This window comes from Ambystoma mexicanum, chromosome 11, assembly GCF_040938575.1.
Source record: "Ambystoma mexicanum isolate Mex_15411 chromosome 11, UKY_AmexF1_1, whole genome shotgun sequence".
NCBI lineage: Eukaryota > Metazoa > Chordata > Amphibia > Caudata > Ambystomatidae > Ambystoma > Ambystoma mexicanum.
In genome coordinates this window covers 262,413,226-262,439,390 of record NC_090934.1, presented here as the reverse complement: position 1 = coordinate 262,439,390, position 26,165 = coordinate 262,413,226, and the positions used below count along the sequence as shown (strand labels likewise).

At 48.2% G+C, this 26,165-nt stretch overlaps 1 protein-coding gene across 11 annotated transcripts in view; it reads right to left on the bottom strand.

Moving 5' to 3' along the window:
• EPB41 (erythrocyte membrane protein band 4.1) overlaps positions 1-26,165 on the bottom strand; it is a 2,030,480-nt gene that overhangs the window by 806,517 nt on the left and 1,197,798 nt on the right. For all 11 annotated transcript variants that reach the window (XM_069622988.1, XM_069622989.1, XM_069622987.1 and 8 more), the window contains exon 11: positions 22,329-22,501. In XM_069622988.1, the coding sequence (XP_069479089.1) occupies positions 22,329-22,501 (173 nt within the window). The remainder of the gene's footprint in view (positions 1-22,328; positions 22,502-26,165) is intronic.

The following is a 26,165-nucleotide window of genomic DNA, read 5'->3' as shown; positions in this document are numbered from 1 at the left end:
CAGGCCTCCACCTTCAATGTAGGGGACTCCGAAGCGCCAGCCAACCAACGCGCACTGCGTGGAGCCCTAAACTCCCGGACAGCGCTGCCGTGGGTCGGGGCACCAACTCACCCCAAAACGCGCCTCTTCACTGCTGTGTTGATAGCTGTCAGCGGCCAATAGGAGGGGCAGGAGACCACCCGCGGCCCCCGATTCACTGACAGGCAGGGCCCCCAGGCACTGCAACGTCCGCACCGACTAGGCGGACAGCACCTCCCACGCTCTTATGGGAAAAAACACACAATGGGGGAGCACCCAAATGTCGGCACACGACCACTGAAGAGAGACTGGGCGCCAAGGCAACAGCCGTCTGGGCAGCGGCCGCCCCTCCCCCACCGACCACTGGGGAGCGTGTCACGGAGCTCTTCGGCTGGGGCAGCCACCTCCCAGGCCCCGCTCACCAATACAGAGGGTCCACGCACAGGAATAACGGCACTTCCGGGTGTCAAAAAAACGCACAGCTGGTGCTCGAGGGTATCAGCAACTCGCGGTGGGGGTCATAACACCAATTGCGGCATGCTGGGGGGGCTCAAAATCACAATTTTAGGTGCCCCAAGGTGGAGACTGACCGAGGAGCGTCAGCACATCACGGCGCCCCCTGGTGGCTCCCCATGGGCCTCTTTTAAACAAAAATAGAACTTTTTCCGTCAAAAACACAAGTAAAGAAAACATACAAATAGCTCGGAGAGCAAACTCAAGGACTCCCAACACTGAAGTGTGCAGTAAAAATCTGAAGATGGCTGCCAGAGAAGGGTTTTAGGGAGAGGACTGTCATTGGATGGGGACAATAGGACACAGAGGACAGTTATTGGTTTAGAGGAGAAACACAGTTTTTAAGTGAAAGTAAAACCGTTTTTTCTTTTACCGAGGATTCCCAGCCTGACGACAGGGAATATTCATGAGCATGTGATTCCATGCCAGACCCCATGCTGGAGAATAACTAATTAACCCCAAGAATGCTCTGAGGTCTCTCTTGGTCTTAGACGTGGGTGTATCTAGAACGGCTTTCACGTTTTCTCATTGATGCTGGACACTGCTATTCCCTACAAAGAAGCGGAGGTATTGCACGGCTGATCGAGATAGCTTTTATTTGGATGGACTGGCAGTTAAGCCGGCTTCTCTGAAGGCTTCCATTATAGTAAAGAGATGGAAAAGATGGCCTTCCAAGTCTTACTATAAATGTTTAAGTCATCGATATAAGCCCCACAGAAATCTGAGTAGGGCTGTAATAACCTGTCCATAAGCTGTTGCAAAGTGGCAGGGCCCCGTGTAAGCCGAAAGGGAGGACTTTGAACTGGAATAGTCCCAGGGGTGTTGAGAAACAGTCTTTTCCTCATCAGGTCCATGTACTGGGACCTGCCAGTACCCCTTCGTTAAATCTAGGGTTGATTGGAAGGTGGCATTTCTGAGTTTCTTAATCAATTTGTCGAAGTGTGGCATAGGATAGGCATTAAAGTTGGAGATGGAGTGAACAGTCGTACGTCCATGCAAAACCTCCAGGACTGGTCAGGTTTTATGACCATCACCATAGGTGAGGACCATGGGCTTGAAGAGGGTTCAATAATATTTGCCCTTAGCATTTTGATCACTTCCTCAACCACTATCTGTCTTCGGGCTTCTGGGAGTCTATAGTGTTCAAATGGACCACTTTTCCCTTTGGAGTTCTGATATAATGATAGGTGCCTTGCACTTTTCCTGGTATCTCAGGGAATGTTGTGACTAAATCTTTTACTTTTTTTGTTTACTAGATAGTTAATGGGGAATTAATTCAAAATGATCTATTTCCTCGGGTACCAAACAAGACAGTATCGTGGCAGTGGCTGCGGGTGCTTCACCCACGATTTGCAGGGATCCCTCAGCTGGGTTCACATTTGCCAGCTACACAGTTCAATTGTTTTATCACAGTACGGGATTCGCACTAGTTAGTTTTCCCCTTGGTGCCCCTCCGTCAGGTTCACATAGCCATTCTAACACAGTTAATGATTTTCTAATACAGTTCATGATTTGCTCATTTCATCAGAAAGCGGGGTTCCCTTCCCCTAGCTTTCTCTTGGCATCAGGTTCACACTTGCCACAATCTCAAGACAGTCTCTTTAGACCCCTTAGGTTCTTCCCTTTACCTAAGACCGGGTCTCAGCCCCCAGTCAGTCTACACACAATTCTATTAACGCCGTTTCCTTTGCTTGTCAATGTGTCAAAGACTTTTGATTGTACAACAGGCTTTGCTCTACCCTCGTAGGACCACTTTGACACTTTACACTAGCCTCTCCTAAGGCCTCTTGGTATGACATGCATTACTCACTGTAATAGCATTTCTTATGATTGCATCTGCTTAGATTCACATGCTGTGCATATGGTCTGACATCCAGTGGTAACCGCAGAGTATTGCATCTTGTCTTTTGGAGGATTGAAAGGGGACGTCAGCATAGGCGTGTCTGTAACACTATCCCTATTGTGTAGTGTACCCAAAATCCCTCACGCGCCGAGGTCCCTCCGATTGTATTTTTTCTGCCATGAGGGAGCATAAGGCTATTGTGAGTACATAAAGAAAGAAAGCAGTAAGACGGTTATGTTCCTTCCACCAGAGCAGGGAGGCAGGGTGGGCGCATGTGAATTTAAGCAGATACAATCATCAGAAATGCTATTACGGTGAGTAATGCATGTCTTCTGATGCTTCTTAATCTGCTTAGAATCACAGGCTGAACATAGACTAGCGAGCAGTACCCGGAGTTGGAGGTGGGTTATGAGAAGGAACAGTAGTGAAAAGATGTCTTAATACTGCTTGTCCTACCTAAGAATCAGATCTAGAATGAGTGTCTAGGCAATAGTGTTTTGTAAATGTGTGTACAGAACTCCAGGTTGCCGCTTTGCAAATGGACTCGGGGGGGGGGGGTGGGGGGGGATATTTGCAATGAATGCTATGGAAGCCCCAGTGCCCCGAGTAGAGAGTGCTATGGGCTTGAAGGGCAGTTCTCTCTTAGTAAGAGTGTAACATAGTGTGATGCATTTAATAATCCACCTTGAGATAGCTAATTTAGAGACAGGATCCCCTTCTCTACCAGCTGCCACTGAAACGAAAAACTGGTTTTTCTTTCTCAGTGGTTTTGTCCTTTCCAGGTAAAACATGACTGCCCTTTGCACATCTAGTGTGTGTAGGCTTCTTTCAGCCATGCTCTTTGGATTCTGGAAGAAAGTGGGTAGTTAAATTGATTGGTTCACATGGGACTTCGAGATGAATTTAGGCGCAAATCTGGGATGAGTGCGCAGAACCACCTTATCCCTGTGGACTGCAACAAAAGGGTCTAAAACTGAAAGGGCCTGTACTTCGCTAACCCTTCTAATAGAAGTGATAGCCACTAGGAAGGCCGTCTTGTAAGTAAGGTCTTTTAGACTGGCTTTATGCATTGGCTCAAAGGGGGACCCCATGAGTCTGGTTAAAACCACATTTAGATCCTATCCGGGAGAAGGGTTAGAAATGGGGGGGGGGGGTGAATTATTTTAACCCCTTCCATAAAAGTCTTAATAACAGGTATCTACGTCACAAAGTGTTGTGGTGGAAGTGTAGGCTGAGAGAGCAGCTAGATGTACCTTTAGGGAATTAAAAACCTGTCCTGATTCTAACAAATGAGTTAGGTACAACACAATGTGTGTAGGCGAGCAGTCAATGGGATTGACGCCCTTGGTATTACACCAGATGACAAAGCGTTTCCACTTACTGGAATGGCAATAACGAGTGTTAGGTTTTCTAGCTTCCCTGAGTATGTCCATGCATCTCTGAGCAAGTTAAAGGTGTACAAACTCTATGACCTTAGGAGCAAGGCTGCTAATTTCAGAGTTTGCGGGCATGGTGACTAGTTCTTGGTGCATCTTGTACACTATCTTGTTGAGTAGGGGAGTCGGCAGGGAAAAGCGCAGACACATTTCCCTGACCATGCTATCCAGAGTCCGTTCCCCTTGGAGCAGATATGGGAATACCTGGAGGCGTAGTCTTGGCATTGGGCCTTCTCCTGAGTTGCAAACAGGTCGATCTAAGGGAAGCCCCATTCTGCGAAGACGTTGACGACGATGTCTTCGTGTAGACGCCATTCGTATTCTATGGGCAGTGGGAAATCTCTGCTGAGCACGTCCGCTAGAAGATTGAGTTCCCCTGGAACGTTTTAGGACAACAGGAACATCTTGTGTTTGAGAGCCCACATCCAAGTGTTTTAGGTCAGCTTGGCTAGCCCTGGAGAGTGTGTGCCCCCCCCCCTGTTTGTTTAGGTAATGCATGGCTGTGGTGCGGTCTGTCAGGACCAGAACTGTTTTCCCTTGTAGCTGTGTATGAAAGGCCTTCAGTGCTTTGAATACTGCCAATAGCTCTAACAGATTTGTATGGTTGGATGCTACCTGTGGGGACCACCGTCCATGCGCTCCCTGCTGAAGTAGGTGAGCCCCCCACCCCGTGAGAGATGTGTCTGTCGTGAGAGTGGCTTCCACTGCGGGGGTGGTGAAGGTCTTCCCCTTCAAGAGGTTTTCCCTCGACCACCGCTGCAGAGAGAGAACAAGGGCTGGCGAGACAACTACCAGATCTTCCCATTGTCCGCTGGCCTGACACCACTGGCTGTTGAGCCACTCTTGCATGGGATGCATGCGCAGCCGCGCGTGGGGAACTAAGTAAATGCATGATGCCATCATACCTAGCAAGCGCATGGCCTTGCGTACCGTCACTTCCCGACTGGCTACATATTGAGCGATCTGAGAAAGCATGTTCTGAACACTCTTGTTGGAGGGGAAGCCGAGGCCGTCCTTTGTCCGAATCGGGGCCACTAGAAATTGCTTGACTTGACTGGGGTCTAAGCTGGATTTGTTCACGTTGATAGAGAATCCCAGATTGAACAGGAGAGGTCTATTGTTTTCTGAGTATTCCCAAGGCATGTTTCGTAAGAGTCCCCTACACCCTTGGCGCCAAGGCAATGCCGAAGGGGAGTACCTTGAATTGATAGTGCCCGTCCTCTATCATGAACCTTAGATATTTTCTGTGCGCTGGCAACAATGAAATATGAAATTATGCATCTTTCATGTCCAATGTCGCCATGTAATCCCAGTTTCAACAGTGGGATTACTTCCTATAGGGTTACCATACGAAACGTTTGAGGTTTGACAAATTTGTTTGCTGGCCGCAAGTCTAACATAGGGCGCATGGTGAGGTCCTCTTTGGGTACAAGGAAGTACACTGAATAGATACCCTCGTTTACCTGAAGAATGGGGACGGCTTCTATGGCGTCCTTTTCCAGAAGTACCTCTACTTCTTGTGTTAAGATCTGCCGATGGTCTGGCGTCAGGCGTCGTGCTTTGGGCGGTCTGAATTGTGGGGGTCGGGCGAATTCCACACAGTACCTTGGGCGACCGTTTTTAGAACCCACTGATCTGATGTAATTTCCTCCCATGCCGAAAGGAAAGATGTTAAGCGCCCCCCGACCAGGGTGACATGGGAGGAGACCTGAATCCATAGGTCATTTCTGACCAGAGGCTGTGGCCACCCTGGAGTTGGGGCCTCTGCCTCTACCCTTCCCGTACCCCTGACCCCTAGGTGGATAGTTGGCGGGGGTGCCGGATGCTTGCCCTGAGTCCCAGTTGTTTCCCGTACTGCACATGTTCTGTGAGGAACGGAATTGGCCTCGAAAGGACCGGCGGGACTTGCTTCCCATCTGGGAGAGGGCTTTTGAGTGATTTGTTGAAGAGACTTAAGAGACTCATGCTCTTTTTTGGCAGTCTCTAGAGCCTCGTCGACTGCTTTACCAAAGAGGTTTGATTCCTTGATAGGTTTATTTATAAGGGCTGCTTGGGTCTCCGGCTTGAAGTCTGAGTTTCGTAGCCAAGAGTGCCGTTTGAGCAGGGTGCCCTGAGCTATGGACGCTCACCTGGTCTCTGCGGAGGCATTGGGGCACGGTTGCAGCCCTCCCTAGACTTGGCTCCCCTGGATCAGGCTTCTTCTCCTGCTCCGGTAGTGTGGACTGCGCTGGTTGCGGACACTGCCCATGAGAGAGTACGAGAGGCCATGAGAATGATGTGGTCGGACTGTGATTTCCCTCGAACCCTTCTTCCCAGAACGAGATGAGCATGCGGCCCAGCAGAGTCACAGTGTTGGAAGCGAGTCCAAATGGGGGCCAGAGGAGTTTACCACCTCCCAAGTAGAAGCTAAGTTTGGTTCTAAGGTCAAGCGCGAGGAACGTGTTTCGCGCGACCTTAGCGTAAAGTCTTTATGTTGTTTCTAACCTTGTTTGTCCTTTTCTCCTGCAGGGATGGCCTGGCGACGTCTGACGAGAGGCAGCTATCCGAAGGCCTATAGGCGGTTGCTGGATGGATGGATTTGCAAGGATGCTGAACGAGACGAGCTCCCATGTAGCTTAGATGCCCGAAACAGGTGAGGATGCGTTCCGACTGCAGTGACTGCTGGAATCAGGTAAGATGCGCACTGAAGATGATGTTGCTGGCGTCGGGTAAGCTGCTCTTCAAGGGATGATATTGCCAAAGGCGCCAGGACTGGGTCCACCTGGACCCTTTACATGATGGAACTAGTGGTCCTTGCCCAGTGGCCATGACAGCGACCTTCCTGCCATCTCTGCAATATCCAGGGTGTTTATTACATTTTGGTTGACCTACCTGCCCTCGGCCACAATGGCGAGTAATTTGGTTCTTGCGGGTTCAGGCACTTCCTGGAGACCTTTTGCATCAGGTTCCACTGTGCATCGGCATTACTAGCAAACAACGTAGTGTTGTTTGCTATGCATGTGGTAAAAGCAGCTGCTGTGGTAATTCGCTTATCCAAGGTGTTCAGTCTTTTCGACTCCTTATCGGAGGTGCCTCTCCTGTAGCAAGGGGTACTCCTGCCCTTTTCTGGGTGGTGTTAACTACTAGGGAATCAGGGGTGGCGTGGCTTTTGATATATTGAGGGTCGGTAGCGATGGCCAAAATAATTTCTCCACTATTCACTGCCCTGGTCTGGACTGGTGTGAGCAGGGAAGGAGCCAAACTCCTTTTAATAGAATTTAGGAGAGGAATGGCTTGGCTGGAGGGGGGTTTCTCTTTAAAAATGTCCTCCACGAAATCTTGTTCGGGTTTGGCCTCCTGGGTGGCGATCTGAAAATGATCGGCTGCCTTCCTTAAGATGGCATTGAAAGTCATCTGGTCGTCTACAGGTGAAGCCTGGTGGGCCGGAGTGGAAGGAGGCAAATCGAAACATAGGAGATCTATGTCCTGATCGTGAGTAGGGATCGCCCTTGGCTCCGTCTCAACCTGATGAGTGTCCTCCCAGTTTCCTGCCTGGTCATCTGTAGTGTAATCCTGCAGGAAGGTAGTAGCCTCTTCCTCATCGTAAATGTCTATAAGTATCCAACTGGATTTCATCTTCAGGGTAGATGGAGGTGAAATGTTCTTGAGAAGGTCCTACATTTCCAGGAAATCTCAAAGTTGACACAGAAGGGGGGTCCTCCCGAGGTCTATTGGGGGTAGGGTGCTCTGAAAGTGAGACAAACCTTTGTAAACGGTCCATGCACCCTTCAGATTTTTCCCTGGTCCATTTACACGAACCAGAAGGTTCAATGGGTGGAAAATCTTCATTTTCCTCCCTCTGGTGCCGAAAAGTGTTACTAATAGCGCTAGACAAAGACTCATGACCGTCTTCATAGTCCTCGTGAGCATCAGGGTGCTGTGACGCGTCTTTCGACATGTCCGCGGCATGCTCCTTGCACTTCGTCGACTCTTTAGGCTTCAGCCCCATTGCCGAAGTAATTCTCGCGATGCTTTCGGCGATGTCCAGCGAAGCAGGCCGTGCCGTATGACTATGAGGCCTAGCGGTAGATTTTTCTCCTACCGGGGCCCTAGAGAGCGTCGGAGCGTCAACTGAGCGCGCTCCGCCGGCCAAATGTGTTTTTGAGGTAGAGCCCTTTATTTTCGAAGGCTCAATCGCACGATGCTGCTGTGGATGCGGGGAAGGCGGTTGATCTTCAAGATCATTGGAATCCGTTGAAATCTTCTGCAGGCCTGTCCGCGCTTTCGCCCGATACGGATGCTTGGTCATCACTAGTGCCCCCATCACTTTTGGCGGGTGCGTCGGTGGGGGAAGAAGATCCAGCCTACGACATGCCATAGGCGGCCCACCGCTTAACGTGGCGCTCCTTACGTTTTTTAGTTCGAAGGAGTCTACAGGCCGCGCACCGCGCTTTGTCGTGGTCATGGGGCAGACAGTTACTGCACTTATCGTGCTCGTCCTTCCACGAGTATCTGACCCTGCAAGAGGGGCAAAACCTAAATGCTGTCCTTTCCATAGCGAAAGGTAATTAAGGTGATGACCAGACCAAGAGGGTAAAGAGGGGGAAAGAGGAGAGACAAAGCGGAAGATATGACCACCTCGACCCCACTCTCCCTACTGTGTAGGCCGGCCAGAGGGCCCGGCCACGTGGATGGCTCTGCCGCCGGATCTTGGGCGTTGAAGTCCACCGCCGTCGAAACTTCCTGCAGTCTTCCTCATAGTATTGGAACACAGTAATTGACTTTAGGGGGTATAACCGTCAAAGTCGGTAAACAAGGATTAACAATGTCTCTTATGAAGAGCTCCGCAATAGGGCGACCAGTTATCTGGGCAGAAAAAAACAATCTGAGGGACCTCGGTGCATGAGGGATTTTGGCTACACTACACGTCACGATAGAGATAGTGTTACAGACACGCCTAAGCCGACGTCCCTTTTCGGTCCCCGAAAGACAAGATGCAATACTTTGCTGTTACCACTGGATGTCGGACCATATGCACAGCATGTGATTCTAAGCAGACTAACAAGCATCAGAAATGCCATTTCAACAAACAGATGCCTATCAGAGTCTTTAGAATGAACGCCCACGTGGCATCGGACCACTCTGCACCTGGACCTCAACTGGGTTTTCTTTAAAGTTCAACTCAGGCACAAGTTCTTTGTTCATTAGTCCTTGCATTCATAATATGTTGCCGATTGCAACCTTCAGGTCAACACAGTCCGGCTTACTATCAGCTCTCTCTGACTCACCGGCTGTGTGAACTCCCTAGCGTTTCTTGTCTCTGGTGTGAAAGATTGTACCACGGTAGCCAGCGTGCCTCCCTACCTGTGCTATCAGCGCGGGAGGCCCCTGTGTACCATTGACATCCGCTACGCCCTGCACACTAGCTGCAAATCCCGGTCTTATTCTTTCTTTAACAGAGGCTTCGCAGGTCTGGGTTGAAAAGGGCAATTCCCTCTTCGTCATTCTTTCGGGTCCCGCTGCCCTTCTTCTCCATTTGAACTGCCGGTTCAGAATAGCTGCGGCTGAGTGCAGTTGGCCTTGCTCGAAGTGTGCTTTCATGCTCCGCCTTTATCCCTGTGGGGAAGGGAAAGGGCCGCCAGGTGTTGGGACATGTCAGGTAAACAGCTCTGATATTAGTCCGTTGTTTGTCACTGTGTAGGAATGTGTGTGTTAGAAAAGGGGGGGTATAGATTCTAGTTATCCTATGGGGAAGGATGGGGGAAAAGGTGTCATAAGGAAGGGTATACTGCATCTCACCTTTTGGTGTCCCACTTCAACTCCCCGAGGACCCCTATCCAGGTGATCCTCCCCCACTTGTCCACCCCCAGGAACTGGATCCAATAGCGATGGCCGTGTCCTGGGCGACAGATCCCCGGGGACTAGTAAGTGAGACACCTTCAGGTTCCTCACACATGCCCAACAGACTTGTCTGAACTTTGGCCGCAAACCCTGACGTTCATAATCAAGAATGGCACCTGACCACCGTGCTAGTGGTCATGGACCTGCTCACGCAGTGCGACGTGACCAGGCCAGATTGCGGCATTTTCCGCGCCACCTCCTTGCCGTCCGGGACCCAAGACAGAAAACCATCCCTCATCTCGCCCTCTGGGACGTACTCTTGGCTACTGACGAACAGAGGCCGAAGGAGTATTTTGCCTTGGGTCAAGAGTCGTTTACGGCCCGCAGTGCTACTGTCTGATGCAAACACCTTGTTGCCCGTTGCGTCAAACCTCTTACTCTACACCTGTCCAGTGAAAGGGACAGAAAGGGTAGAGGTCTTCAGGCTCGCTGTCGCGGCCTGATCCATCAAGCTTTCAGGTGAACTGTGGGCAGAAAGGAAAGCTGGGTCATACGGAGCAGGACAGTGTTTCCTCGCCAGCTCTCAGTCCACTGCAGGCTTTCCTCACACTTCTAATACTGAGGCCTCCACCACCACATTAAAGTGCAAGTACGTTTCCTTCTTTGAGGCATCATCCAGAATACCACAGAGCTTGTATTGAAATCTGGACCTGTAAGGCTCACCTGCTATCCATGGGGATGTCACTCAGCCTGTTCTGACCTCTTACGACCTCAAACCCTTCCCTGGAGGCTATTCGACTGGAGACTGGGCCCGAAACACAGGATTGGTAGAGTTTAACTCCCTATTGTCTGTGTGCTTGAACCCTCTCTTCCCCGGGGTCCAACCCTTCCCTTTGATCCACAGCTCACCTTGTTTTCTTGGATAGTGTACTCTCTGTCCTGCCTTCAGCGCAGGGGCGCGTTGATTGATGCATGCTCATTGCTGCCTAGTTACTTCACTGGCAAGAGTCCGACAGGTAAGTATAATTAGTCTTTTGAACAGTTCTCTAACTTCGTTCCTTTCCTTCCATAGATGATGGCCGGCGTCCGGGGATGGCGGCGTGATGCTGAGATGAGTAGCGCTGAAGGTGAGAGCGCGATGCGCGATGCACCCCTTTCGTATTTGCATTGTACTGAGTTCTTTTTCTGTGTCTTTTAGGTGCCGCGACATTTTCAGCGTGGATGCCGGTTATGAAGAACAAATGCGGTAGGTAAACGCGGTATGCGGCGCCTCTAGATGTTTCCACGCTAACCTGGAGTGTCTTTTCCCTCTTGCAGATGGATGAGAAGTTCTAGAGACAGAGTTCCCCCAGAGCGGCTGGGATTCAGGTAAGCGTTTGAAGCTCGTACAGTATTTAAAAATAAGCGAAGATTTGCAGAATGGTTACTAATGCCCTTTTTCTGTTCTTTTCCCTTTTCCTTAGGAAGCAGCGTGCCGGGATGGGAATGACACCGCCGAAGATGCCCGCAGAAAAGAAGGAGCGATGACTGATGGGTAGAAGCGCCGCAAGGTAAGGCTGTTCCTAACGGTGTTCTTGTCCTTGCAGGAGCTGAGCGCAGAAAAAAGATGCAGGCCTACTGGAGACCAATTCGAACACGGTGAGTGTCACGCTGCAGGTGCAGAAAACGCAAAGCATGTTTCTCAGCCTGGGTGTGGCTTAAATAGTCTCTGGGTATCCCAGGTGCCTCTGGGCTGAACCACACCCAAAAGACTAGACCGCACATGCAGTTCTGGGAACCGAAATATGTGGGGGCATCCACCTTGTCCCCATCAATGCACTACAAGTCCAATCCCCAATGTTATCCTATGGGAGTGAGTGAGTCTGGTGCCACACGCGCCAAGTCTGACTCCAAGTGGGTCTTTGGAGGGATGGAGAGGCCCTTGAGGGCCATGTAGGTGATCGTGCCCTGGCTCCAGCCTGACATCTTGGAGGGCTGGGGCCATGAGGGGCAGGAATCATGACAGGACCTGAACAGAACAGAGAACCCCAGAGTATCGGCCACCTAAGCCATCAGGCACTGGAAGGCAGCCGGAGACTTACCTGGAGTGGGAGCTGGTAGATGTCCAACTAGAAACACTGGTCGACAGGCACATTATAAATGCCACATCATAACTTGGGGGAAGCGTCTAGGCCGCTGGCCCCTACAAGTTCACTTCCAGGTCCAGCATGTCCTCACCCTCATAAAAATTCCTCTGGTAAGTCTCCCTGCTCCCTATAACCCATGGGTTGAAGCCCAAACGGCACTTGGTTGTATTCCTGGTCATAGATGTCGTTCATCTTCGACATAAAGGCATCCCTAGGGAGTGGGACGTATTCCATGCGTATCTGCAGAGTCCACAATGCTGACCGGTACCAACAACAGCATTGCCAGCGCTGCAAGACCTTGCTCTCCTTCTGGACTAGGCCTGAGCACTTAGGCGTGCAGGGGGGGTCTTCTGAGGGTACCATGCAGGTCGCGGAAGGTGCTGTGGGCTCCTTATGAACCACAGCTGAAGCGGACGGCGCCCTCAGCACCTTGTTGAAGAGGTCAAGCATCTTAATGCGGAAGATCTCCCATTCTTCGGGTGTGGAGGACTGTGTAGGAAAAGGCAACTGAATAGGTAAAGCCCCTGTGCGCCCCATCAGGGGAACCCTTAGCCTGGTGACTCTTTCTTTGAGGAGGAAGAAGAGTGGTGATTAGAGGGCTCACTCGGCGATCGTGATCTCTCCGATGCTTCTTCTTCATGCACTGAGCTGTCCAATCTTCAGAAGTGTGCGACCTCGACCGAGACCGCAGAAACTCACCCTTCACCTTGTGGAGAAACGTGAATATCTATCCCGCAGTCTCTTAGGGTGCATGTACTGACAATACCTAATCCAGGGTGTTGTTGTCTTCGCCCAAACATAAGCATATCTGGTGCGGATCCGAAACCGACATCTGGCAACCGCAATCCACACACGGTTTGAAACCGGAGGCCTTCAATGGAATCAGCATGGCGTTTTCAAAAGTAAGAAGCTCGACAAGCGTGTTCCCGATTAGCGAACAAAGTGTGCAGAAAAAAGGAACTAAGGTCAAGAGGTACTGTGCCGCTTTATATAATGGCCACGATGTCATGTCTAGCAGTGGTCCGTAGAGGCGTCGGGCGGAAACCAACACAGAGCCGCGCTGCCCACCTGGCAGTGAAAGGTTTTCAGATAACAGCTGTGCTCGGGATAGGAATATCATAGATGAGGAATCTGTGGCAGGAAACAATCCATTAGAACCATACTATGAAGCGAGCCACCCTTGAATGACATTTGGAAATTAGCTACAATGTGACCCACTGTAGGGGCTTTAGAATCCCAACAAAGAAGAAGCCCGGAGAATGGACAAAAATATTGAGGATTAGTCAGAAATCTGGTAGGACACACACACTGATTCTGGCTAAATCAAACGAAGAAAGAGTAGGAAGATGAAACAGAGGAGAGGAAGTGAGAAAGAAAAAAGAAAAGGGAGGAGGAAGGAAAATCATGTTAAGGATTGAAAAGAAGTCAACTGCAGGCTTGGCAGTTCTAGATCACCCACATTGATCTGAATGTGGCTATGTCCATTCCGCCATTGTCATGGAATGTAAAAGCTGGTTTATTTTTCTACCTATAAAAAGGCCCACATACAACCAGTTTCCCCATCCTGGCCCCAGGGCTTATCACCCCCAGGAATTCAAATTACTCTCTTAACTGGATAACTGTTTCTTTGTGGATTGTTAGAAGCCTTGTCCTGAGACTCATGGGAGTACGAAAGCTGCAGCAGAATAGTTGAGATCCCAACTGTGCTGTTGTATCATCAACAAAGCGTTTAAAAAAAGAGTCCAATACACACTGGCTAAAGAACAAATTAACAAATTAATGACTTCTCTGTAATCTTCTTTCTAATGGATATTCCTCTGAAGGATTCCTCGTCTATGATCTCCTATCCACAGCACAGCTGTTCCTCGAAATGTTTCCACCACCAGGGGGTGCACCGTGGCTCCATCTGACAACTCTACATGCCCTGCACCAGACATGACGTCATGGTATATTTATACATATGGAATACAATACTCACCGTAATCGTATTTCTGGTGCTTGTATCTGCTCAGAATCACATGCTATGCATAGGCCGACATCTAGTGGAAGCTTCAGAGTATTACAGTTTTTTTTCGAAACTCGAAAATGGGCGTCGAAATAGGGCATGCCAGTAATACTATCCCTATTGTGACATCCCCTGTACCCATGATCCCTCACGCGTGTGGGTCCCTCAGATTGTATTTTTTCTGACATGAGGTAGCATGAGGAGCAGTGTGAGTACAGAGTTCACAAACAGATACGTACATATATGGAAAGCTCAAGTAAATATCTATACACCTTCTCTCAGGGGAGGAAGGGTGGGTGCATGTGAATCTAGGCAAATACACAAGCACCAGAAATACGATTATGGTGAGTAATGTATTCCTTCTGATGCTTGTGTAATCTGCTTGGATCACATGCTATGCATAGATTAACTAGCAGTGTTATGAGAAGGTGGTGGGTTATGAGAAGGAGTAGCGGCAAATAGATGTTTTGGAACCGCTTGTCCCACCTGTGTATCTGTTTTGGAATGTGTGTCAATGCAGTAGTTCTGAGTGAAGGTATGAACTGAGCTCCATGTAGCTGTTCTGTAAATGTCTAATGGTACGTTTGCAAGAAAAGCTAACGTAGCTCCAGTGCCCCTTGTAGAGTGGGCTCTAGGTGTAGAAGGCAGTGTCTTGTCTGATAATGAATAGCATAACTGTATACATTTTACTATCCATTTGGAGATTGTTCTCTTTGAAAAGCGCTCTCCTTGTCTGCCTGTAGCCATGGAGACAAACAGTTGAGCCGTCTTCCTAAGCGGTTTGGTCTCATCTACGTAATAGAGAACCGCCTTCCTCACATCTAGTGTGTGGAGTTTGACCTCAGCTAAGCTAGTTGGCTTTTGAAAGAAGACCAGAAGCTCAATAGACTGGTTTACGTGAAACCAATTTGTCTTTATGTATGACAAAGGGGGTCCTGCACCGACAATGCTTGGATCACGCAGACTCTTCTTATGGAAGTGATAGCCACTAAGAAGGCAGTTTTATAGGTAATGTCTCTAAGGGTAGCCTGTTGCAAAGGCTCGAATGGGTTTTGCTAGCACTACGTTTAGATCCCAACCAGGCGGGGGGGGTTAGAGACTGGAGGATGTATTCTTTTCACTCCCTCCATGAAAGCTTTGATGACTGGCACTTTCCACCATGAGATATTACTCTGAGAGGTGGTGTATGCTTATAAAGCTGCTAGGTGCACTTTAAGAGAATTAAAGACCAACCCTGAATACAACAGGTGGAGCATGTAATTAAGAATCTGTGATGGCATACACTCTATGGGGTTGATCTGATTAGATTGGCACCAAATGACGAATCTCTTCCACTTGTGGAAATCGCAGTGCCTGGTGTTTGGTTTCCTTGCTTCTTTTAGGATGTCCATACACCGTTGTCCAAACTCTATGACTTCAGGAGCCATGCTGCCCAGTTCAACGAGTGAGGTTGTGGGTGTATCGTTGTTCCCCCGTGCTGAGTCAACAGGTTGACCTGGTACAGGAGCTTGATGGGATCATCGCACATCGCGAGCTTGCGCAGATGTGGAAACCACGGTTGTCTCGCCCACATAGGAGAACCCAGGATGAGTGTCATCTGTTCCCTGTGTATTTTGTTCACTATCCTGCTGATCAATGGAGTCAGGGGGTGGGGTGGATATAGTGTAAGCAAATATCCCTGACAAGTTCATCCATAGGACGTTCGCCTTGGAGTGTGGCTGGGGGAACCTGGACGCGAAGTCTGGGCATTGCTTGTTTTCTCTTGTAGCGAACAAGTCTAGACAGGTTAGTACCAGTATGCAAAAGTATGCAAAAAGATGATCCAGCAACTGGATCATCTTTTTGCATACTGGTACTACAGTTTATGACAGGTTTTTCTTGGCTTACCGTCAATCCAGTGACCTGCGACGTTATAGATTTTTGTATATGTGGAATTAGGGGTTTTCCTGTTCCCATTCCACATTGGTTTGACATGCTACAATTAGCGGAACTACCTGAGGTTTAACTGTGAACAACAAGTCGCCAACTAGACCAGCTGTACCAATAAGCCTGGCTTTCTTTTTAAGTCTAGAGAGGGGTATCCCCAAAGAGAGAAGATGTGGTCTGCGATGTTTGTGAGTAGTTTCCACTCGTGCTCTTCTGGTAGAGGGTCTCTGCTGAGAGAGTCCGCTAGTGTGTTTAGTATCCCTGGAACATGTTGGGAGGACAGGGACATCCCTCGTCTGAGTGCCCACTTCCATATTTTCTGTGCCAGCTTGGACAGATTTGGAGAGTGTGTACCTCCTTGTTTATTGAGATGGAACATTGCGTTGGTGCTGTCTGTTAGGACTTGTACCGACAGGTTTGTCAGGTGTTCTTCGAAGGCTTTTAGGTTCTTGAGGACTGACACTAACTCCAGAACGTTTATGTGTTTCTGTGCAGACACTTGTAACCACAGGCCGTGTGCTGTGTGGTGAAGGTAGTGGGCCCCCCCACCCGGAAATGGACGCCTCCGTTGTGACGACCGCTTGTGTTTCCGGTTCGTGGCAGGTTTCCCCTTCAGTAGATTTTCCCTTGACCACCAGTGTAGGTTCTGAACCAGTGTTGGTGAAACAATCACTAGATCGTCCCACTGACCACTTGCCTGAGACCATTGTTTCGTCAACCATTCCTGCATTGGTCGCATGCGCAAGGCGCACGTGGGGGACTAGGTAAATGCATGATGCCACGATACCTAGCTGGCGCATTGCTTTGCGTACGCTTATCCGGAGACAGGTTTGATACTGGGGTATTTGCCGAAGCATATTTTGGACTCTTTCCATGGATGGGTAGGCTAAGCCTGTCTTTGCATCTAATACAGCTCCTAGGAACTGTTTTCATGTGTTTGGTATCAGACTTAACTTTTTCTCGTTTATTGAGAAGCCCAATTGGAAGAGAATGTCTATTGTCCTTTGTGTGTTCGCTTTGCAAAGATGGTAGTTTTCTCTTGTGATCAGGCAGTCATCCAGGTAGGGGTACACTGGGATTGACTCCCTGCGTAGGTGCGCTGCCACCACCGCCAGTACTTTGGTGAACACCCTTGGAGCCGAGGCTATTCCAAAGGGCAGCACCTTGAACTGATAGTGTTGGTCTGCTACTTTGAATCGCAAGAATCTTCTGTGCGCTGGGAACACTGAGATATGAAAATAGGCATCTTTCATGTCCAATGTTGCCATGTAATCCCCCTTTTTTAACAGAGGGATTACTTCTTGTAGCGTTATCATGCAAAATTTTTGTGGTTTTACAAATTTGTTTGCAGGGTGCAGGTCTAGTACCGGGCGCATGGTCAGATCTTTTTGGAACAAGGAAGTACGTTGAATAAATAACCCCTTGTTTTCCTCTTTGTGTGGCACGACTTCGATGGCGTCCTTGAGGAGTAGAGCTTTCACCTCTTCTAGCAGGATAAGTTGTTCCTCCTGCGATGGTTTCTTTTGGCACGGGGGGAGGTTTGACCGTCTTCCTTGAAGCTCTATACAATAACCCCCTATCACCGTTGACAACACCCATTTGTCCGATGTTATACCCTCGCATGCGTGGGTGTAAAAGGATATTCGTCCCCTGACTCGGGAGGCATGTGAGGGGACCCGTAGCAGGGCGTCATTGCTTAGAGGGTGTCCCTCCACTTCTGGTGGGGGAGTCTCTTCCTTTTACGCGGACCCTGCGGTGACCACTGGGGTAACCCAGGGTAGCCTGTTGATTGGTATTCCAAGAGGAACTTTGGTTTTGGTTGTATCCGGGTCCTCTCTGGCGTTTTGCCCCCCGAAAGCGACGAAAATTACTACCACCTCTTTGGCCTGGTTGTTTCTTAGTCAATTGGCCAAGGGATTTGAGGGTCTCGTATTCATCCTTGGCGGACTTGAGGGCGTCTTCAACTGCCTTCCCAAATAATACGTTCTGCTCAACTGGCATATTTAATAGGGTAGCTTGAGTCTCAAGTTTAAAGCCTGACTGCCTAAGCCAGGCATGGTGTTTTAAAATGGTGGCTTCTGCAATAGCGCGTCCAACGTTGTCAGCAGCGTCAAAGTAATTTTTTAGGAGGACGCCTGCCGTAGCTCTGCCTTCGGCAGCTAGAAGGGAGAGTTTGGCCTTTAGTGGCTCTGGTGCTGACTCTGCCAAGGCCTTCACCTCATCCCACTTTGTGCAGTCATAGCTGGATAGCAAGGTGGAATTGTTGGCTATACACGCCTGGTATGCTGCAGTGCATGCTATCTTCCTACCCATAGCATATCATTTTTAGCTCTCCTTGTCCGGAGGGGCTTTGGAGGAGGCTAAGGGTGTACCAGCTCTCTTGCGGGTGGTAGTAACAACCAGAGAACCAGGTCAAAGTTGTCCCCTTATATATAAGGGGTCGGATTGTGCTGGTTTAAAGAGTTTTTCAATCCTAGGGTTCACTGCCCTGGTATCGTTTGGTAGTTCTAGGGAAGGTTGAATCCTTCTTTGGACTGATTTTAGCAGGGGGATAAATTGGGTTGTCGGTTTTTTATCGCCCAACATATTCTCTGCAAAATCCTTGTCCTGCTGGGCCTCTTGTGTTTCGATGCCGAAATGCTCTGCAGCCCTTATGAGTATATCATTGAATAATGGCTGGTTATCCACAGGGGAGTCTGGTAAAACAGGGTCTTGCGGGAATGGAGAGTCCATCGCGAAAACCACAGAGTCTGTGTCATCTTGGTCTAGATCGTCTTCTCCCCGGCGTCGTAACCCTCAAGATCACCATCATAGGGTTCACCCTCGTCTAAATATTCATCCTCCCCTACATCCTGGTCGTAGGAGATGCGAGGAGTTTTGTGTGGAGGTTCAACAGCCAATTCTACTGGGGGAAGAGAACTCTTTTTATATGGTACAGCCGTTGTCTGGGACTGAGAGGCTGTAGTTGTGTTTGAACCAGACGCCTGTGTAGTGGGAGGTGTAGAGGCCAAGTTGTCTAGAACATGTGGATGTTTTTCAAAGATATTTGCTAAGCAGGTCAGGCGACTCATAACTCTGTCAATATCCTGTGCAGACAATCAGCAACCCCCACTATAATGGGTGTATGTTCCTCTTGCTCATCAAGACTGAGAGAGTCAGGCTGATGTGCCTGATCAGACTCTAATATAGTGTCCTGTAGGGGCATACTCTTATGTTGGCTAGAGGGTTGCTCGTCCCTCGCTCTAGAAGAACTGGATTTGTCTCTCTCCTTATGCTCCCTGCTCTTAGATGATGATTTTTTGGAGCTCGGGGTCAAAGAGGGGGTTCCTGAGGACTCCCTGGGCTTGACCCTGGGTGTAGGCCGAATTTCGACCGCAGAGATGGCTTGCACGGCGTCTTTCGCCGTCGCCGGACCGGGGGGGTTTTGAATCGGGGGACCTTGGTTTTGTCGGGCTTGTCATGCGGTGGCTGTTCAGAGGGCCCAGAGGACGTCTAATCAGATCTGCCCTTCACCATAGACTCTCGGTGTGGGAATTTACTCGCATCCCTGTGGGGTGTGTGTTTGTGGGGGAGTGGGCTGCCCTTGCTGTCGGGTGTCTTCGCCGTAACAGGACCGCTGGCCTGTCTGCCTGGGTCGGGAGCTGGCACTCGGGAACGTGGAGGTTCCCCGTCACCCTCGCCGTCCGAAGGGACGGTGTCACTGCCGTTGTTGGATGCCTCTTCAACATCCATGGAGGCCTCGGCCTGCTTGGCGTGATGGGACCAATGTTTAGTTTGCAAGTCTTTGATGGTTTTAGGTCGGAGAAGCTTACAAGCCCGACAATGCACCTCGTTGTGGTCTCTATTCAAGCAGAGGTTACAGATCCTATGCTTGTCGACCCACGTGAACTTCCTACTGCTAGAGGGACAGATATTAAAGGGAGTACGCTCCATGATATATGTAGGCAGCTGGGCGACTATGGGAAAGGGTGGGCATATACATGTTTATGACCACCCCCCAATCTCCCTACTGTAAGGCCGAGGCCGAAAGGGCCTTCCAAGGCCGGGTGGCGCCGTCGAAGTCTCCATCCAACGGTCAGCTTCGAAGTCTTCTTCAATCTTTACCGCGTTGAGTCACGGCGTCGGCAAAGGACAGGACAAAACACTAACTTAATTAATAAAGTTCAGCGGCGTACGCCAAAAATGGACTCCGCTTATATTTTGCCACCGCTCACGATGGCTGAAAAAAACAATCTGAGGGACCCACAGTGTGAGGGATCATGGGGACAGGGGACGTCACAATAGGGATAGTATTACTGGCACGCCCTATTTCGATGCCCATTTTTGAGTTTCGAAAAACAACTAATACTCTGCAGCTTCCACCAGATGTCGGCCTATGCATAGCATGCGATCCAAGCAGATTATACAAGCATCAGAAATATATATACATTTTATTCAGTGATTTTAGATGATTAAGTTGGTAGGTAGGATGAAACAAAGTTGGCGGGGAGAAATATAGTGAGAAGAAGATTGAAGATTTATCAACAAGTGTGTCAGAGAACAAGAGAGAGAGTTGGTGATTTGTATATGGGCACTGTGACAGGTATGAAATAGCAAGCAAAAGTAATACATTGCAGAACTGTATTATGTCCTCGGAAGCAGAGAGAAGAAAGGGACAGATAGTTAAAGGTGTCAATGCATCAGAAATGGCATAAGCACAGCTCATAACATCTGATACCTGTCCTTCTCCTTTGACAGTATATGGGTGTGTGCAGCTGGACAAGGCCAGCGTCCACGTTATAAAAATGGGGGCTCGTTATAAAAAAGGTGGCTCCACCCTAAGTAACGAAAGGCAACCGAGACGTGGACCCCTTGCTCACTGTGCCTTAGAGAGACTCTGCCTCACTTCATTGAGGCAGCCAAAAAAGGCTGAAAGGTGTGTGTCTGGGGTTGCTGATTGTACTCTTGTTCAGAAGTATATTGCCTAGCATTTCTGTGCTAGACAGCTCTTGTGGGTGGGACCAGACTGATATACAAATGAGTATTTCCAATCTGTGAAGGGTGCAGTGAACTAAAACGTAGAAGTAGCCCCTCCCGAGTAGAAGGAATTCCATAGAACAGGTTATTTGAACCATGTTTGTCCTCAGTAGAGGAGCTTCCATACTCATCTTTAAATTCCGATATTAGTTCACAAGTTCAATCCATGGCTGAAATGAGGCAGAGGTCATAGACTGCTGCCTTGTTCCAACCATCACTCATTGGAAAACCTTCCACAGTGCTTGGTCCACTACCACTTGCTACCAGATATCTGGCCTTGAATTAACTTACCAATTACCTGGATGCACGAGATCCATTGTCACAGTCCAGAAGAAGTGTCACTCTGCGGCATTAAAGAAGCAAATACTGACTGAGCAATTCATTACCACTATAAATTGTTCACATTTCTAAAAACATGGCATGGATTGCTGGCTTGGTTGAAGTAAAGCCACCTGAGGATCTTCATCAGACCAATGGGTAGTCATCACAAGGCGAGATTCCTAATGGATCCAGCGGACTCTATGCAATTTAAATATATGTGTTTAGTAGCATTCTGGAAAATGGAAGAAGAATTCTCGAAAGAATTTCACACAAGTGGAGCAGTCCTTAGGATCGCCATAAGGAGTTCTGTGACAAGTGCAACAGAAAACTACTTTGGAACTTGCAGGATAAGTTCTGTTATCAGCAATGCCTGATAACTATAAACACACATAAAACAGTTCTCATTTGTTACCACCTTCCTAGTTGGCATACCTGCAGAGCTCATAAAGTAAACAGTCATATAAAGCTTCAATAACAACTTTATGAACTTGTTTCTTGGGCGGGTTGTAGCAAATGGGGCATAGTAAGTGCTTTGCAAAGCATTGGCAAAGATTCAGACAGAGGTGTTTACGTGAAATTAAAACAGCACTCTGATTTAAGTGAGGGTGACAAGTGAGGGTAAATCCAAGGATTAGTACACAAGTAGGGTCATAAAAAGGAAAATGGCGATAGACACTCCCAGATAATTTGATAGCAAAGAGAGCCAATGCCTTGATGGGGGTGGGGAGGCAGTATCATCTAGCTAGAAAGAGATTGTATTAATGCATACTGTGAAACTAACCAAAAACAACAACCCCGCCCTCCACCATTTGAATCCTCTAGAGGCTATTATTCTTAATCACCTTGAAAACTATGAAACTCAGCAGCCATATCTGGTGAACAGGAAGTTATCACTAAATCTTGTGGAAACTACCCAAAGATGTCAGCAATTGGCAAGGAGTGCACTAGACAAGTGATGTCCTATGCACCAACTCATAAGCCTGGGGTGTCATTAGGGGATAATTCGATCCATGTTTATGTCTGCCAGCACACAAAAGGGACAGTGCAGGAAACAGTCACTAAAAGGCCAGACATGCTGCCAAATTCAGCAGCAAGGTGGCATCTTCTCGCACCTCAGAAACCAAATGAAAATGTCAGTGTGAAAGCAGACTGGCTCCCTTATGCTAGTTCCTCTTTTATTCTGCCTCGTAGGAAGAACAGTTAACCCAATATTCTTACTATGTGATCAATGGACTTATGATCAGACCTTTCAAGACACTTCCTTCCAGCTCTTAAATCATTGGTCTGACATTTTGGAAACCCACCTCCATCCAGACTTCTGGAAGCCCGCTTGCTTGCGGTCCTCTCAAACTGTGGTGCTGGTCTGTCAATCAAAGCGCTAGCATGGCGTGTCTGGGCCTGCGTTCGTCCACTGTACCGAAATTTGGAGCCAAGGGCCAAGAACCTGCCTTTTGGTATTGCTTCAGTCGATGTTAACCTGAAAAACAGATCAAATAAGTGGGTCTTTATTTAATCTTTTCTGAACTGAGATACAAAGTAACATTTTGTTAAGGATTCCACTGCAACCTCAGATTCTTCAACAAATATATTGCATGCTGTGAAAGGCCACTGGCATCAATGGGAGTATTCAAAATATTAAACTTATCAAAGTATTTCCCATACTGGCCATCAGTATCTTCAGTCATACCAACTGAAGATATCACATTGGACGGAGCTGAAGCAGGTGACCAGGTTTCATCCATTCTCCCAGCCAACAACTTCCTGACAACTCAGCTGAAGCAGGAGACCAGGTTTCATCCATTCTCCCAGCCAACAATGTCCTGTCAACTCAACTCTATTCTCTACCCAAGAGTAAGGAATAGATTATGACAAGGACAGAGTCAGAGAGTGGATAGCATGATTACGGAGGACAAATAACTAAGAGCACAGGAGTTGCTATGGTGAGTTACAATCTTGCATTCAAGCCCATTTGGTCTTATGTTATGGGAAAATTCACAGCACGTGTTACAGAAGGTGGACAGTAGAATTTTCTCTAGCGTGCTATATGCCCCAAGATGATGTTCAGCATCACCTAACTGAACTATACCACATCACCTTAACTAGTTTCAAACAAAACATACTTGTGGAATATCTGAGGGGTCAGAATGTGAGGTGGACGACTTGGTAAACAATCTTCATAAGATGCCATTTTATTAACTCAAAAGGGGTTGACAATCACTTCACTATCCCTACCCTGAAGAGAATCGCCCTGCCCATCAAAACAAACCAAAGAAAATACTCTAACAAAAGGAATATGTCCCCCACACTTATACATACAACAAACCTTTAAAGGGAATATATGGCAATTCAAATATACCAGAAATACCAGTTATGTTTAACATAGACCTGATAACTTTCTCCTTGCAACCTAGGTGAAATCCCCTTCCCCATATTCAAAGCAGGATTTTCAATCAACAGTTCAAAATAGGAAAGTTCTATTTTGCAAGAAAGTTTTAATAATAAAGTTCTTCGTGCTCCAAAAGTCTCTCACTTGGACTTTGTTCAAGCATAGATGAAACTTCTGTCTCTCAACTTGTAGCAAAGAGTTCAACACAACTTCTTCTTAGGGAATACAATACTTCCACAAGTCATCTGTATCAACAAAAATGTTTCGTCAGGGTGATCCCACAACAGTTCAGAAGGTATTTTAGTGGTCTTGCCACCACTTCTTCACAGTTTTTAGCCAAAACACAGCACTTCAATGACTTCTTCCTGGTCCACTCACCTGCCAGGACTACCACTACAAAATCCCTGCCCTTGTATACTCACCTTCCAGGACTCAAAAGCTTCTACTACTGTAAGTACTTCTGTGACAAAGTTTGCTTTAAACAATTTAGCAACGTCTTCACTTTCAACAAGATCAGTATGGACTACTACATGAGACACTTTGGTACTGTTTGTTCCACACTTGTGATTGCCACATGCAATACAGGTCATGGTACTCTCCTCCTGAATACTTTCTATCGGGAGGGCTGTTCTCCTGCCACTCTTGTTTTCCCACTCCTACATCAACCAAGTGCTGATAATGGCTTCCTATTACACTTGCTTCACTTTGGCTTAGACAATGTTTGCTTGGGTCTTTTACAATTCTTGCCTCTTTCTCTCTTGGAAGCTTGTTTCGGAATTGCCCTCGCTTGACTTTGGCAATTATGGTTCTCGTCAACTGGTTCTAGTAGTGCACTCTCTTGGCTTTGTGCTTAATTCTTTATAAATATAATTATACCCTTCTTGTCCGTTCCCAAAGTTCTTATGCTGCCACTTCAGCTTCTTAGTATCTGTTCGGTATTCAAAGTTATCACTAATGTCCAGCAGCGATTAAGGAGCGTTCCAGAGTAACACAGTGATAGGGAGAATTCTCAGAAATGTTCCAATTCCCTCTACCTTTGAGACCTTCAGCAACTTTACTGGATTTTGAGGACTTGATTTTTTTTTTACCTGGAGAGAGTGAGACCCTTTTTCCCACTCTGTCATGTATTTTAATGTGATGTTGTACACTGTGTTTCTTTTGGTTGTGGAGTCTGACAAACTCCATAGGCATCATCTTTTACATTGTGTCACACAACACCTTCAGTGCAGTGACAAAGGGAAGTATTTCAGATTTCACAAAGGTTTAAATACCTTCTCAGGAATAAACTACTGTTTCCTAGAGCAGGAAAGTGAAATTGACTTTACTTACATTTGTAACTTTCTAGATCCAGCACACACTATCTTACAATAGGGTGCTGAAGTGATTACTTAGTATCCCCTGTCTAGCTTCTCATGTAACATTATTGTTACCCTTTCCTCACTGAATGGCTGGTGGCAGTGGTTTACGTTTTACTGCCATTATGGGATTTTACGGCGGGCTGCGTTTGCCGCCACGGTAAAGCACCTATGGGTGCCATTTTTGTCAAAATGGCTCTGGTCTTCTTTTTTTGCTATTTCTTTGTGGAAAGGTCCTTCTTGAGATTTACTCTGCGTGCCAAACCAGGTTTGGTCTCTTTGTTCATTTTACCTTTAGCGGGATTCACGAGTGATGCCCGCCTCTAACTCCAGGGTCTTTGGAGGGGCAGAAAGCAAGGGAGGTGCCCAAAACTCACTGTGCTTAGTCTCCTAGGAGACAGGAATGCACTCTTAGGTGATTGGCCGGCTGGCTGTGCGGCAAGGACAGCCACCCTGCCGGGTGACTGACACCTGGGCTGGAATTAATGGGAGCAAGCTGCATAAAAAGGCAAGGCTTTTTGGCTTGGAAGTCAAAGTCGACCACTGGACAAAGGAATCAGAAGAACAACTTGAAGAGGACGCCTGCTGCAACTCGTGGACCGTTGGTTTGCCCGGTGAAGCCCTGCTGCTGTGCTGAAACTCCAAATTCGTGTTTACAGAGCCCCTGCAAGGACGACTTCTCCCTTTGAGTTGGTGGGACCAATCAACTCCAAAGTAAGCCACCTGGACATCCTCTCAAAGCTGGTTGAGTTTACACTGCAGTCGCTGCTGGAACTGGATAGCCGGGGAGAGGAACACCACTTTGTGTGCATTGCTTTTAAGCTGGCCAAGAGCTCCAGGAAGATCCTCCGGACTCCCAGGAAGCAGGACTGACCGAGCCTGAGCCCCCTCAACAGAGTGCGGGACCCCAGACGCAAGGAAAGCCTTTCTCGACGGCCAGGAACCACGGTGTTGCAATTTGCGGTAGATGCAAGGAGCTGAAACACCAAAGTGCGAGCAGTGACCTTCCCATTGCAATGCAGGAGCCCCCAGAAGTCCTCAATCTTGTCCCCACGATTGAGGACCAGGAACAGCGAGATCTGCAGAGCTGCACAGGAACAGAAGTCATCAGCTGCACTTTTTCTTCAACCTAAATGTACTGTAAAGTCTAAGAGAACTTAGCTCTTGTTGTGTAACCACTTGTCCTCGTTGGAGACTTGCTTGGTTACATCTGTAGAGTTGCTACTTCCATGTTCTTTGGAATTTGTAGTTAACAGACTTTCCGGACCGAGAGGCCCAAAGGCGCTGGATTCTGCAATCGACCAAGCATCTGGTACCTCACTCAAAAAGGAGTAAAAGACTGGGCCGAAAAGGCCAAATAATCCGCACCAATGTTTGGGACCCCAGTCCGCCTTGATGAA